We start from the raw sequence: 14,994 nt of genomic DNA, 5'->3' as shown, positions 1-14,994 counted from the left end.
TCCCCCAGTAGCTACGCTACTGATCACAGCTGATTCTTTTTGTGAGGTAAAACATTTCCCTGCCTGTTGTTTTTACAAAAAAAAGAATCAGCTGAGATCCAGTGTTGTCCTGTCTGTATACTCTTTTGCTTCCTCCCCTGCCCCGGAGCTGTGGTATGATCAGACCATGTTCCTGTATGGTCAGACACAGCCATTACACAGTACACAGCAGGGGCACATTTATAAGATTATCTCAGCACAGGAACTTTTTTTTTTTAACACATCTCATTATAAAACGTATTATTAATCCAAGATCCATTGATTATTTATCATGTACTTTGTGGGAAAAAATCCTTTAAGGCAAATCCTGTCTGAAATGGGAAAACCTTTTAAAATGACACTACACCAACCATGTTGTTGGACCTTCAATTTCAGTGTATTGCATTACATTGGTCCCTGCAGAGCCATCTGCTAATCAAGAGGTTAATATTTTAGGCTCCTGAAAATTTACGTAACAATTCAGATTTGATGCTGTCTGGAAGTATGTGTACAGTACATCAATATTTAAGTAACCAGATCTATCTACAAGCCTAACGAAAGCTGGGAGGAGATTCACATGACGGCAGCTTTGCCTGGTCCTGGGGCTTCCATGCTTCACTCCCAAACCTTGTACACAGGGTCATGAGCAGTGGTGGCCCGCAGCTCCGAATCCTCATTCATTAGACCCTTGTATCAATTTCAGTTTTAAGCTGGATTTAGTAAAGATCGCCGACAATCCGTACATACTGTTTGACGTTCCATGAAGGAGCAAGGGGGATTTCGGGCGGTGTGTATAGGTGAGTTCAAATTCAATTTCCTATGATTCTGTTGATCAACTTGTATGCACAACTAAATATGACATATAAATGTATGATAACAGTTGGATTATCTTCAGTCCTATATCACACCATGATGTTCAGTCAAATAGCAAACTCAGCTCTACTACATCTATATCTTAAATTGGAGTTTATTAAGGAAAAAGGTTGGATCGTAGAAGAGTAAAAAGAGTTTCCTTTTAATATATTGAAAAAATATCAGACTGGTTGGATATATTATAATGTAGCAGGGTGTGTACTGTATAATTATTAGCGGACACATTTTATTTCGACTATTGTCATCTGTTGCAACCTAGTCAACTCTGATGTAAAAGAACGTATTAGATGTAGATGGTTGTAATTTTGGTGATTTTTTTTTTAAATAAAGCAGTTTACCTGCACTTCTATATAATATATAATACAGCTATACATTATACACATTGCCACATTATAATAAGTTAATACATTTAAAGAGCTGAATAATAAAGTAGACACTGACCTAGAGGAAGGGCATGGACATAGGATAGTGATAGATAGATAGATAGATAGATAGATAGATAGATAGATAGATATACGATGGATAGATATTAGATAGATACATATTAGATAGAGATAGATATTAAATAGGTATGGGATAGATAGATATTAGATAGATATTAGAGATAGTTAGATAGATAGATAGATAGATAGATAGATAGATAGATAGATAGATAGATAGATAGATAGATAGATACCGTAGATATGGGATAGATAGATAGATAGATAGATAGATAGATAGATAGATAGATAGATAGATAGATAGATAGATAGATAGATAGATATGGGATAGAACGATAGATAGATATACGATGGATAGATATTAGATAGATACATATTAGATAGAGATAGATATTAAATAGGTATGGGATGGATAGATAGATATTAGATAGATATTAGAGATAGATAGATAGATATTGGATAGATAGATAGATAGATAGATAGATATGGGATAGATAGATAGATAGATAGATGGATAGATAGATATTGGATAGATAGATAGATAGATAGATAGATAGATAGATAGATAGATAGATAGATAGATATGGGATAGATAGATAGATAGATAGATAGATAGATAGATAGATAGATAGATAGATAGATATTGGATAGATAGATAGATAGATAGATAGATAGATAGATAGATAGATAGATAGATAGATAGATAGATAGATATGGGATAGATAGATAGATAGATATTAGAGATAGATAGATAGATAGATAGATAGATAGATAGATAGATAGATAGATAGATAGATATGGGATAGATAGATATGAGATAGATAGATAGATAGATAGATAGATAGATAGATAGATAGATAGATATTCACTGAGAAAATGGACAATTTCGTGGTAAATTTGTTGTTTATAAAGTTCTTAGATTTATTCTAAATATTCCACATATTACACCTACATTGTTTTATTCAGTTGTTCATTATATCATTACCAGTGATTGAGTAATAAATAGTAACAGTATCCTCACATTTAGTATTCATCCTGTATATATAGCACTCTATATGGGACACATTTAGCATTCTGCACAGAATAAAAAGGTCAGTGCTGTTGGATAATGACTACTAGGCATGCATGGCATCACAGACCAGGATATATTTAGTGCGTCCTACACAGGCCAGCATATCCTATATCGATAATGGCAGTTCTATAACTGCAACCACACGAGACCCAATAATTAGTTACCATTAAAGCACCAAACAGGGTTGTCACCATGCTATGTGATGGATGGTACATTTGTCAATCTGCATTTCAGAAAAGAAAAGTGACTACCACCGTGGAAGCCTTAATAGCAAACATTGGTGGCAATCCCAAGTTACAATAAACAGATATAACTGTATAACTGTTTTTTTCATAATTTGATGTTTAAAATCTTTTATGGATCAAAATCACTGGATAAAAGCATTGCGACACATACATCATTACACCTACAGGATCTTACATGAAATCCATTCTAAATACATATGAATTAATTTGGAGTTTATCCCATTATGAAAGTTCATCTCTGGAAAGTGAGAGCTTTGATTAAGAGAACAACCCTAGAAGCATCTGATTATGGGGGCTTGTGATTTTTCAAGATTTATAACAGGATGTCATAGAAATGCAGGGGCGTTGCTAGGGTCCTATAAAATCAGGGGCCCAAGCCCCAAAGAGCATGTCTCCCCATACGACCCCCACAGAGACATTTAAAAGAGCATATATACAGGTGCTTCTCACAAAATTAGAATATCATCAAAAAGTTAATTTATTTCAGTTCTTCAATACAAAAAGTGAAACTCACATATTATATAGAGTCATTAGAAACAGAGTGAGCTATTTCAAGTGATTATTTATGTTAATGTTGATGATTATGGCTTACAGCCAATGAAACCCAAAAGTCATTATCTCAGTAAGTTAAAATAATTAACAAAAAACACCCGCAAAGGCTTCCTGAGCATTTTTAAAAAGGTTCCTTAGTCTGTTTCAATAGCTCCACGATCATGGGGAAGACTGCTGACTTGACAGATGTCCAGAATGCAGTCATTGACACACTCCATAAGGAGGGTAAGCCAAAAAAGGTGCACAAGCAACCGGGAAAACCGCAGCCTTGAAAAGATTGTTAAGAAAAGGCCATTCAAAAATTGGGGGGAGATTCACAAGGAGTGGACTGCTACTGAAGTCATTGCTTCAAGAGCCACCACACACAGACGTATCCAGGACATGAACTACAAGTGTCACATTCCTTGTATCAAGCCACTCATGACCAATAGACAATGCCAGAAGCATCTTACCTGGGCCAAGGAGAAAAAGAGCTGGACTGTTGCACAGTGGTCCAAGGTGTGGTTTTCAGATGAAAGTAAGTTTTGCATTTCATTTGGAAATCAAGGTCCCAGAGTCTGGAGGAAGGGTGGAGAGGCAAAGAATCCAAGCTGCTTGAGGTCTAGTGTGAAGTTTCCACAATCAGTGATGGTTTGGAGAGCCATGTCATCTGCTGGTGTAGGTCCACTGTGTTTTATCAAGACCAAAGTCAGCGCAGTCATCTACCAGGAAATTTTAGAACACTTCATGCTTCTTTCTGCCGACAAGCTTTTTGGAGATGGAAATTTCAATCTCTAGCAGGACTTGGCACCTGTCCACACTGCCAAAAGTACCAATACCTGGTTTATAAACAACAGTTTCACTGTTCTTCATTGGCCAGCAAACTCGCCTGACCTTAACCCCATAGAGAATCTACGGGATATTGTCAAGAGGAAGATGAGAGACACCAGACCCAACAATATAGATGAGCTGAAGGCTGCTATCGAAGCAACCTGGGCTTCCATAAAACCTCAGCAGTGCCATAGGCTGATCGCCTCCATGCCACGCCGCATTGATGTACTAATTGATGCAAAAGATGCCCCAACCAAGTATTGAGTGCAATTACTGAACATACATTTCAGTAGGCCAACATTTCGGATTTTCGAATCACTTTTCAAGCTGATGTTATAAGGTATTCTAATTTACTGATACAATGACTTGGGTTTTCATTGGCTTTAAGCCATAATCATCAACATTAACAGAAATAATCACTTGAAATAGATCACTCTGTTTGTAATGACTCTATATAATATATGGGTTTCCCTTATTGAAGAACTGAAATAAATTAACTTTTTGATGATATTCTAATTTAGTGAGAAGCACTTGTACATATATAGTTATAGTATACCACTCTTGCTAACCAAAAATACACTATACAAAGACCAATATTATCAAAATTACTACTATGCAAGGCTAAAACACTATGGCTACATAGTCTCTACTATCATCACCACTACACAGTGAATACATAATATAATATGACCATTACCTCTACATACAGTAACAAAACACTCTATACAAAGACCAATGATACACCTCTATACAAAGACCAAGGTGTATACCTTCTACTGCATAATGACTGAAATACATTAATCTGTTCTTAAAAAAAAAGAAAAAAAAGCTACTAAAAAACAGCAATATTACCACCATAGAGTGACCGTATATTGGTAGATACCAGTGCTGTACTGTTATAGATGGTGATTTACAGCTGACATTCTTTTTGATTGGGGTTGTTCATTTTTCTCGTCTTTTCCATCTGGCCCAGACCTCCATTATCACTTCTTCCAGCCATGACTCGTCTGCATTACAACAAAAACACATTTGATGTCTCACATTTTCAGCGCTGTCTCTATCTATTCCCAACCTACAAAAACTCCCCACACAGGGTGCACCTGCGGCGTGGAACACAGACTCCAATATTTAAAAAATGGTGTCATTACTACATTAGTACATTATTACACCCCAAAAAAAATTTGTGTCCCATAGAAAGAATTAATGTTCATACTATGCTATATAGAAAAGCCTGTATGCTCCCTTGAAGGATATAATATCCCAAGTGACCCCTTCCAGCAACAAATACCCTTGAGTGTCCACTTAAAGTTAACAATCCCCACCCCCCCAAAAAAAAATTATAATGGAACCTGAGTGTCCCTATCAAAACTAATAGTGGCCCCATTTATAACAAACAATGTCCTCTGAGTGCTCACACAACTCTGTGTATACAGTATGATGGTCCTACAGCCCCCAATACAGAATATTATAGTCCCCAGAGCCGTTTATATAGTAAAATGGCTACATAGCCCCTCTATATATAGTACGAGGCTCTACAGTTTCTTATATATACTATGATGGTGCCCGCATCTCTTCACAAATAATATGATGCCTCCACAACCCCATATATATAGTATGATGGTCCCCACAGCACCATATATAATATGATGGTCCCCACAACCCCATATTTAACATGATGGTCTTCATAGCCCCATATATATAGTATGATGGAAAGTGATAGGGCAAGGAGCTCGTGTCTCCCTACTCTATCACAGGATTGAACTTTGTTGACACCATGTTGATGCTGACAAAGTTCAATGCAATGGTCTCAGGAGATCTGGTGATCTGGCCAAGATATTTGGGGCGCAAGCCCCGGATCTTTGGCGCTAGTGACTCCCCTGTAGAACTGAATGAGCTGATCAGATTCATATGCAATTTTGTGGGAAGTGTTTCAGTGAAGGTTATTTATTGAAATCCCTGTTGTTGGTTCGTATATGAGTCCAGTGAGTTTTTCTACTCAGTGACTGACAGTCTTCCATGTACTACTGTGCATGCAGAGACAGCTGTCAATCAACAAGTAGGACTGCCAACTGGCCTCATGCATACAAACACCAGGGATTTCAATGAATAAAATACAAGTTAAACTCAATCTTTTCCAGCAAAACTATACATTGTTCTGCTCAGCTTCTCCTTCTCTGTACCATACGGTCAATAGATATGGCAACATATAAAACATGAATGGTCCCCTTTATGAACTACGAATTTACGCTAAATTACATCATTTCCTGTTTACACTTTGTGTGACTTTAGCACCTTTGGAGACATTTTTTTCATACATAAATGTATATATTTTTGGCTAAAAATAATTTTTGGAATTGGGTTTCATTAATAATTTGACACCATTTGTCTTCTATAGCCTCTGCATTGCATCATCTATTGCTGGCAAAATGAGTGAAAAAGGTTGTCCACTACCTGGACAACCCTTTTTAAAATAAGTAGTCCGCCTTGTAAAATCCCGAGGCTCATGTAACATTGTTATACCACATGAGCCCTACAGCCAATCAGCAACTGCTATTGGGCTGCAGCTCTCTCACGACTTTCCCTTGTGAAAGATACATCCGTGTGAAGTACCGGTAAGTGTGCAGCAACCTAATAGTGGTCGCTCTTTGACTGCAGGGCTCACGTGGCATAAAATGTTATTTTTATGTTACAAGGGAGACTACTATGTCTGAGTATTTGGCTGCAGTAAGAGTACACACCTGAAAATGATGCACGTTCACTCTGCTGGTACTATTATAGTCTATGGCCCCATCGGTGCGTATGTGCGTAATCGGGGACAAACCCTTTTACGCATATAAATGTGAACCTTATTTCATGAATATTCTCTGCTGTTACTATAGTTTTCCTACAGCATTAACTTCAATGAAAAAATATTTCTATTTTAAGCTTTTATTAATTTTATGCTTTACATTTTCAGATACAGCGATGCAATAATCAGTGACCATGGTTCATAAAAGTAAATCTTTTTGGATTGGGAATTTCAAGGACCATGCCATCAATATAAATGTAGGAGGACTAAAAAAGAAAATCAGCTCGATCACATTGTCACAATTCCCAGACACCAGGCTTGGCCGTTTACTATTTTGTGACTCTGAAGAATCCATCCTACAAATCTGTGATGATTACGACTTGGTATCTAAGGAGTTTTACTTTGACCGTAATCCAGGTCTTTTTCCATATGTCTTGTATTTTTATGAGACTGGGAAACTGCACATGATGGATGACTTATGTGCCTTCTCCTTTTCCCAGGAAATAGAATACTGGGGAATCAGTGAGTTTTTTTTAGACTCTTGCTGCAGTTATCGATACCATGAACGAAAGTTAGAAAGCAGAAGACGTAACTGGGATGAAGAGAGTGAGGTGAGCAGTGTGGACACATCCGTAGATGAGATTTCTGACTTTAATCATGATCTCATGCGTTTTAACACATTACAATGTGGTAACTTACGCAAAAGGCTCTGGCTAACTATGGAAAATCCTGGATATTCAATTCCCAGCAAGATTTTCAGTTTTGTCTCCATTTGCGTAGTTCTCCTCTCGATATCAACCATGTGTATAAACAGCATGCCAGAATATCAAAACCTAGATGAGGATGATGTACCCATTGACGATCCAATTCTTCACAATCTGGAGTATTTCTGTATCTCCTGGTTTACATTTGAAGTATCTTCTAGGCTGCTTCTTGCTCCCAATCTCAAGAAGTTCTTTAAACATCCATTAAACTTAATAGACATTGTTTCAGTTCTTCCGTTCTACTTCACCCTCTTGGTAGATCTGACCATCGGCAGTGATCACGAATTAGACAATGTGGGAAAAGTGGTCCAAGTGTTTAGACTAATGAGGATTTTTCGAGTCCTCAAATTGGCGAGACATTCAACCGGCCTTCGCTCACTTGGAGCTACACTTAAGGTAAAATTAGCAGATGTTAATTTTCACAATTGTCTACTCAATAAAAAAAAAAAAATTTTAGTTTGCCGACCAATATAAATTAGTCAGCCACTAGATGTTGATACCACAAATTATCTAGATATCTTTGTCACTTTCTCGCATTAATAACCTAGAACCTAATACATTGTAAAAGTGTGTATGCCCCTAATAGGGATGGGTGCAAATATTTACTTAATGGAATTGGCTGCCAAAATAAGTGAAAAATGTCAATATAATATTTCACTGGTTTATAAAATAAATTAAAAAATTACAGGAGGGTCATTTCCTTAACTACAGCTTTTGACTGCACAATGATAGCAGAACTTAAAATGTAACTTTGATGTGAAATCAAAATGTCTTAAAAAGAGGTCTATCATAATTTCCCCAAAACTTTAAATAGCCCCAGGAAAGGTCACAAATTACAGTGGGGAAAAAAGTATTTAGTTAGCAACCTATGGTGCAAGTTCTCCCACTTAAAAAGATGAGAGAGGCCTGTAATTGACATCATAGGTAGACCACAACTATGAAAGTCAAAAAGAAAACAAATCCAGAAAATCACCTTGTCTGATTGCCAAGATTTATTTTGCAAATTATGGTGGAAAATAAGTATTTGGTCATTAACAAACGTCCATCTCAATATTTTCTTATATATCCTTTGTTGGTAATGACAGTGGTCAACTGTTTTCTGTACGTCTTTACAAGGTTGGCACACACTGTTGGCACACACTGTTGGTGGCATGTTGGCCCATTCCTCCATGCAGATCTCCTCTAGAGCAGTGATGTTTTGGGCCTGCCCCTGGGCAACACGGACTTTCAACTCCCTCCAAAGGTTTTCTATGGGGTTGAGATTTGGAGACTGGCTAGAAAACTTCAAGACCTTAATATGCTTCTTACAAAGCCACTCCTTTGTTGCCCTGACAGTGTGTTTGGGATCATTATCATGCTGAAAGACCCATCTACGTTTCATCGTCAATGCACTTGGTGATGGAAGGAGGTTTGCACTCAAAATCTCACAATACATGGCCACATTCATGCTTTCATGTACACGGATCAGTCGTCCTGGTCCCATTGCAGAGAAATGGCCCCAAAGCATGATGTTGCCACCCCCATGCTTCACAGTAGGTATGGTGTTCTTTGGATGTGACTCAGCATTCTGTCTCCACCAAACACGACAAGTTTTTTTTCTACCAAACAGTTCTACTTTGGTTTCATCAGACCTAGTAGCGTAGTTACCGGGGGCACAGAGGGGGCCATCGCCCCAGGCCCAGAGCTCAGAGGGGGCCCACTTGGAGCTATGCTACAGTTACCTTCTGCTGCAGAGCATGGAGAATCGATCTCCCTGCTCTGCCTGCCGCTATGGGGCCCCTGAGCAGGCCGGGGGGGCCCAGTGTCAGCAGTGGACCCTCGCCCGTCACCGCACTGATGAGGGAAGAAGTGCTGCGCTGCGCTCCTTCTCCCATCATCCCCCTGTCAGCGTCTGGCATCACCGATGCCGACGCTGACAGTGGGCGCGATGACGTGACCACCTGGCGCCCGCTGTCAGAAGATGAGCGAGGTCGGAGCACCACTGGAACAAGGAGGAAGAGAGGATAGTATTTATTGCTTTTTTATGGGGGCTGCTTTATACTTCAGGATCTGCCTATAAGGGTGCTGCCTTAAACGTCAGGATCTGCCTATTGGGGGGCCGCCTTATACTTCAGGATCTGCCTATAGGGGGGCTGCCTTATACTTCAGGATCTGCCTATAGGGTGGGCTGCTTTATACTTCAGGATCTGCCTATAGGGGTGCTGCCTTATACTTCAGGATCTGCCTATAGGGGCTGCCTTATACTTCAGGATCTGCCTATAGGGGGGCTGCCTTATACTTCAGGATCTGCCCATAGGGGGCTGCCTTATACTTCAGGATCTGCCTATAGGAGGGTTGTCTTATACTTCAGGATCTGCCTATCGAGGGGCTGCCTTATATTTCAGGATCTGCCTATAGGAGGGCTGCCTTATACTTCAGGATCTGCCTATATGGGTGCTGCCTTATACTTCAGAATCTACCTATGGGGTACTGCCTTTTACTACAAGGTCTGCCTATGGGGTGCTCTCTTATACTACACGGTCTGCCTATGGGATGCTGCATTTTACTAGAGTCTGCCTATGGGTTGCTGCCTTATACTACAGGGTCTGCCTATGGGGTGCTGTCTTTTATTAGAGTCTGCCTATGGGGGGCTGCCTTATACTTCAGGATCTGCCTATAGGGGGCTGCCATATACTTCAGGATCTGCCTATAGGGGGGCTGCCTTATACTTCAGGATCTGCCTATAGGGGGGCTGCCTTATACTTTAGTTTCTGCCTATAGGGGGCTGCCTTATACTTCAGGATCTGCCTATATGGGTGCTGCCTTATACTTCAGAATCTACCTATGGGGTACTGCCTTTTACTACAAGGTCTGCCTATGGGGTGCTGCCTTATACTACAGGGTCTGCCTATGGCGTGCTGCCTTTTACTAGAGTCTGCCTTTTACTAGAGACTGCCTATGGGGGGCTGCCTTATAATACATACTACTATACTATATCTGCATATATGGGTGCTGCCCTATACTTCAGGATCTGCCTTTAGTGGGGCTGCCTTAAACTTCAGGATCTGCCTATAGGGGGCTGCGTTACACTTCAGGATCTGCCTAAAGGAGGGCTGCCTTATACGTCAGGATCTGCCTATAGGGGGCTGCCTTATACTTCAGAATCTGCCTATAGGGGTCTGCCTTATACTTCATGATCTGCCTATAGGGGTGCTGCCTTATACTTCAGGATATTCCTATAGGGAGGCTGCCTTATAGTTCAGTATCTGCCTATAGGGGCTGCCTTATACTTCAGGATCTGCCTATAGGAGGGCTGCCTTATTCTTCAGGATCTGCCTATAGGGGCTGCCTTATACTTCAGGATCTGCCTATGGGGGGCCGCCTTATACTTCAGGATCTGCCTATAGGGGGCTGCCTTATAATTCAGGATCTGCCTATAGGGGTGCTGCCTTATACTTCAGGATCTGCCTATAGGGGTGCTGCCTTATACTTCAGGATCTTCCTATAGGGAGGCTGCCTTATAGTTCAGTATCTGCCTATAGGGGGCTGCCTTATACTTCAGGATCTGCCTATAGGAGGGCTGCCTTATACTTCAGGATCTGCCTATAGGGGCTGCCTTATACTTCAGGATCTGCCTATGGGGGGCCGCCTTATACTTCAGGATCTGCCTATAGGGGGCTGCCTTATAATTCAGGATCTGCCTATAGGGGTGCTGCCTTATACTTCAGAATCTGCCTATGGGGGTACTGCCTTTTACTATAGGGTCTGCTTATGGTGTGCTGTCTTATACTACAGGATCTGCCTATGGGATGCTGTCTTTTACTAGAGTTTGCCTATGGGGGGCTGCCTTATACTACAAGGTCTGCCTATGGGGTGCTCCCTTTTACTAGAGTCTGCCTATGGGGTGCTGCCATTTACTAGAGTCTGCCTTTGGGGTGCTGCCTTATACTTCAAAATCTGCCTATGGGGTGCTGCCTTATACTACAGGATCTGCCTATGGGTGCTGCCTTATACTACAGGGTCTGCCTATGGGGTGCTATCTTATACTACAGGGTCTACCTATGGGGTGCTGTCTGATACTTCAGAATCTACCTATGGGGTACTGCCTTTTACTACAAGGTCTGCCTATGGAGTGCTGCCTTATACTACAGGATCTGCCTATGGGATGCTGTCTTGTGCTATAGAGTAGGCCTATGGGGAGTGCATTATACTATATGGAGTACAGATGGATCTGGATAAGTTGGAAACTTGGGCTGAAAGGTGGCAGATGAGGTTTAACAATGATAAATGTAAGGTTATACACATGGGAAGAAGGAATCAATATCACCATTATACACTGAATGGGAAACCACTGGGTAAATCTGACAGGGAGAAGGACTTGGGGATCCTAGTTAATGATAAACTTACCTGGAGCAGCCAGTGCCAGGCAGCAGCTGCCAAGGCAAACAGGATCATGGCGTGCATTAAAAGGGGTCTGGATACACATGATGAGAGCATTATACTGCCTCTGTACAAATCCCTAGTTAGACCGCACATGGAGTACTGTGTCCAGTTTTGGGCACCTGTGCTCAGGAAGGATATAATGGAACTAGAGAGAGTACAAAGGAGGGCAACAAAATTAATAAAGGGGATGGGAGAACTACAATACCCAGATAGATTAGCGAAATTAGGATTATTTAGTCTAGAAAAAAGACGACTGAGGGGCGATCTAATAACCATGTATAAGTATATAAGGGGACAATACAAATATCTCGCTGAGGATCTGTTTATACCAAGGAAGGTGACGGGCACAAGAGGGCATTCTTTGCGTCTGGAGGAGAGAAGGTTTTTCCACCAACATAGAAGAGGATTCTTTACTGTTAGGGCAGTGAGAATCTGGAATTGCTTGCCTGAGGAGGTGGTGATGGCGAACTCAGTCGAGGGGTTCAAGAGAGGCCTGGATGTCTTCCTGGAGCAGAACAATATTGTATCATACAATTAGGTTCTGTAGAAGGACGTAGATCTGGGGATTTATTATGATGGAATATAGGCTGAACTGGATGGACAAATGTCTTTTTTCGGCCTTACTAACTATGTTACTATGTTACTATGAGTCTTATGGGGATTGCATTATACTATATGGAGTCCTATGGGGAGTGCATTATACTATATGGAAACTTATAGGGAGTACATTATACTATATGGAGACCTATGGGGAGTGCATTATACTATATTTAGGATGATCTGCTGCATTACACTATATGGAGGCCATCTAGTGGGCCATCATACAGTGTGGAGATTACAGTGAAATGGCCATCATACAGTGTTGGAGCCATCAAACTGTTTGGGGGCTACTAAGGGGTCAGTATACTGTGTGGATGGCACTATACAGTGAGGGTGCATTATACTGTGTATAAGAAAGCATCATACTGTGTATAGGGGAGCTGTGCAGGGGGGCAGACTCGGGACATTATTAAATGTAAAGTGGGCACTTCTTGTTATAGGGGATCTCAGGTTACTGTGACTATCAAAGGGGCACACATGGCAATATTACTTTCTAGGGAGCAAAATGTGGGCACTGTTTTCTAGGGCACTTGCACCCGGCATTACTGTATTCTAGAGGTTTGCTTTAGAATTTAGAGGGCACAGAGAACCACAGGCAGAGTAATGTATTACCTCAGAAAGTACCAACTGCGAGCTCCTGCTGTTTCATCTGAATACTCACTTATCATAAGTGACTAATGCTTCCACTACTGCCCAGGAGTTCTGGTATGTGCCGAACATGAACTAGATCATCTTTGCATGGTGAGACACAGCGATTACGTGGTACATAGCAGGAGCATATTTAGAAAATTATCTCGGAACAGTAATATTTTTTTAACACATCCAGTGGAATTTAAAAATAGGATGTACAGTGGCTTGATAAAGTATTCAATCCCACCTCCCCCTTGGCTTTTCAATAATAACTAATCTTAGTTGGTGATGTGAAGTGAGAAAATGTAGGCATGAATTAAATTTATAGGATTAAATAACTTAAAATTGGCCTGTGCATTTGTATTCACCCATTTTGTGGTGAAGTCCTTAAAACTTTCTCTTGCAAGCAATTACCTTCATAAGTCACATGCTTAGTGAAAGGAAGTCCACCTCTGTGCAATGTAAGTGTCACATGGTCTGTCAGCATATGCAAACCTTTTCTGAAAGGCTAAAGAGGCTGCAACACCATTAACCCCTTTCCAACATCAGGCGTAATAGTGCGCCAATGTCGGACACCTTTGATGTGGGCTCTGCGGTGAGCCCACATCTTTTCCGGCACATGTCAGCTGTTTTGAACAGCTGACATGTGCCTTTAACAGCCACGGGTGGAATCGCAATCCACCCGTGGCTGTTAACCCGTTAAATGCTGCTGTCAAACTCTGACAGCAGCATTTAACACGTGCTTGCCGGAAATCCCGCCCATCAACACCCGTGTCACATGACTGCGGGTTGGCATGACAACCACAAGTCTTCAGCAGACCTCTATGATTGTCACTGTTGGATTGATATGAGCGCCGCCTGGTTGTCGGTGCTCATAGCAAGTCAGCAATTCTGCTACATAGAAGTGATCTTATCATTGCCTGTATGTAGTAGAGCCGATCGGGTTATGGCAGTTTCTAGTCTCCCATGGAAACTATTGAAGCATGCCAAAAGTTAAAAAAAAAAGTTTGTAAAAAAATAAAAAAATATATGAAAGTTCAAATCACCCCCCTTTTGCCCCTTTCAAAATAAAACAATAAAAAAATCAAACATACATATATTTGGTATCGCCAAGTTCAGAATCGTCTGATCTATCAATATAAAAAAAAAAACTAACCCAATTGCTAAACGGCATAACAAGAAAAAAAGTAAAACTATAGAATTAATTTTTTTTTGGTCGCCGCAAGATTGCATTAAAATGCAGTAACGGGCGATCAATAGATGGTATCTGAACCAAAATGGTATCTTTAAAAACATCAGCTCGGCGCACAAAAAATAAGCCCTCGCCCAACCCAAGATCACGAAAAATGGAGACGTTACAGGTATTGGAAAAGGGTGCAATTTTGATTTTTTTTTTTAACAAACGATGGATTATTTTTCTTGGTTTAGATAAGAAAGGACAAAGACATGTTTGGTGTCTATGAACTCGTGATCTCGAGAATCACAATGGCAGGTCAGTTTTTGCATTTAGTGAACACAGTAAAAAGCAAAACAAAAAACAATTGTGGAATTGCACTTTATTTGCAATTTCACCGCACTTGAAATTTTTTTCCCCGTTTCCAAGTACGCAATATGTTAGAACCAATGGTGTTTTTCAAAAGTACAACTCATCATGCAAAAAACAAGCCATCACATGGCCATATTGACTGAAAAATAAAAAGTTATGGCTCTGAGAATAAGGGGAGCAAAAACGAAAACACAAAAGCAAAAATACCTCCGTCATGAAGGGGTTAAGCAAGAG

The 14,994-nt window shown here is 40.5% G+C and overlaps 1 protein-coding gene across 1 annotated transcript in view; it reads left to right on the top strand.

Moving 5' to 3' along the window:
• The first annotated feature begins 589 nt into the window (after positions 1–589).
• LOC138664787 (potassium voltage-gated channel subfamily S member 1-like) overlaps positions 590–14,994 on the top strand; it is a 51,727-nt gene continuing 37,322 nt past the window's right edge. Inside the window, exons 1-2 of the mRNA XM_069751759.1 lie at positions 590–815; positions 6,967–7,958. Coding sequence (XP_069607860.1) covers positions 6,993–7,958 — 966 coding nt within the window. The 5' untranslated portion in view covers positions 590–815; positions 6,967–6,992. The remainder of the gene's footprint in view (positions 816–6,966; positions 7,959–14,994) is intronic.

Source organism: Ranitomeya imitator, chromosome 2 (assembly GCF_032444005.1).
Source record: "Ranitomeya imitator isolate aRanImi1 chromosome 2, aRanImi1.pri, whole genome shotgun sequence".
Taxonomy (NCBI): Eukaryota; Metazoa; Chordata; class Amphibia; order Anura; family Dendrobatidae; genus Ranitomeya; species Ranitomeya imitator.
This window is presented reverse-complemented; position numbering and strand designations above follow the sequence as displayed.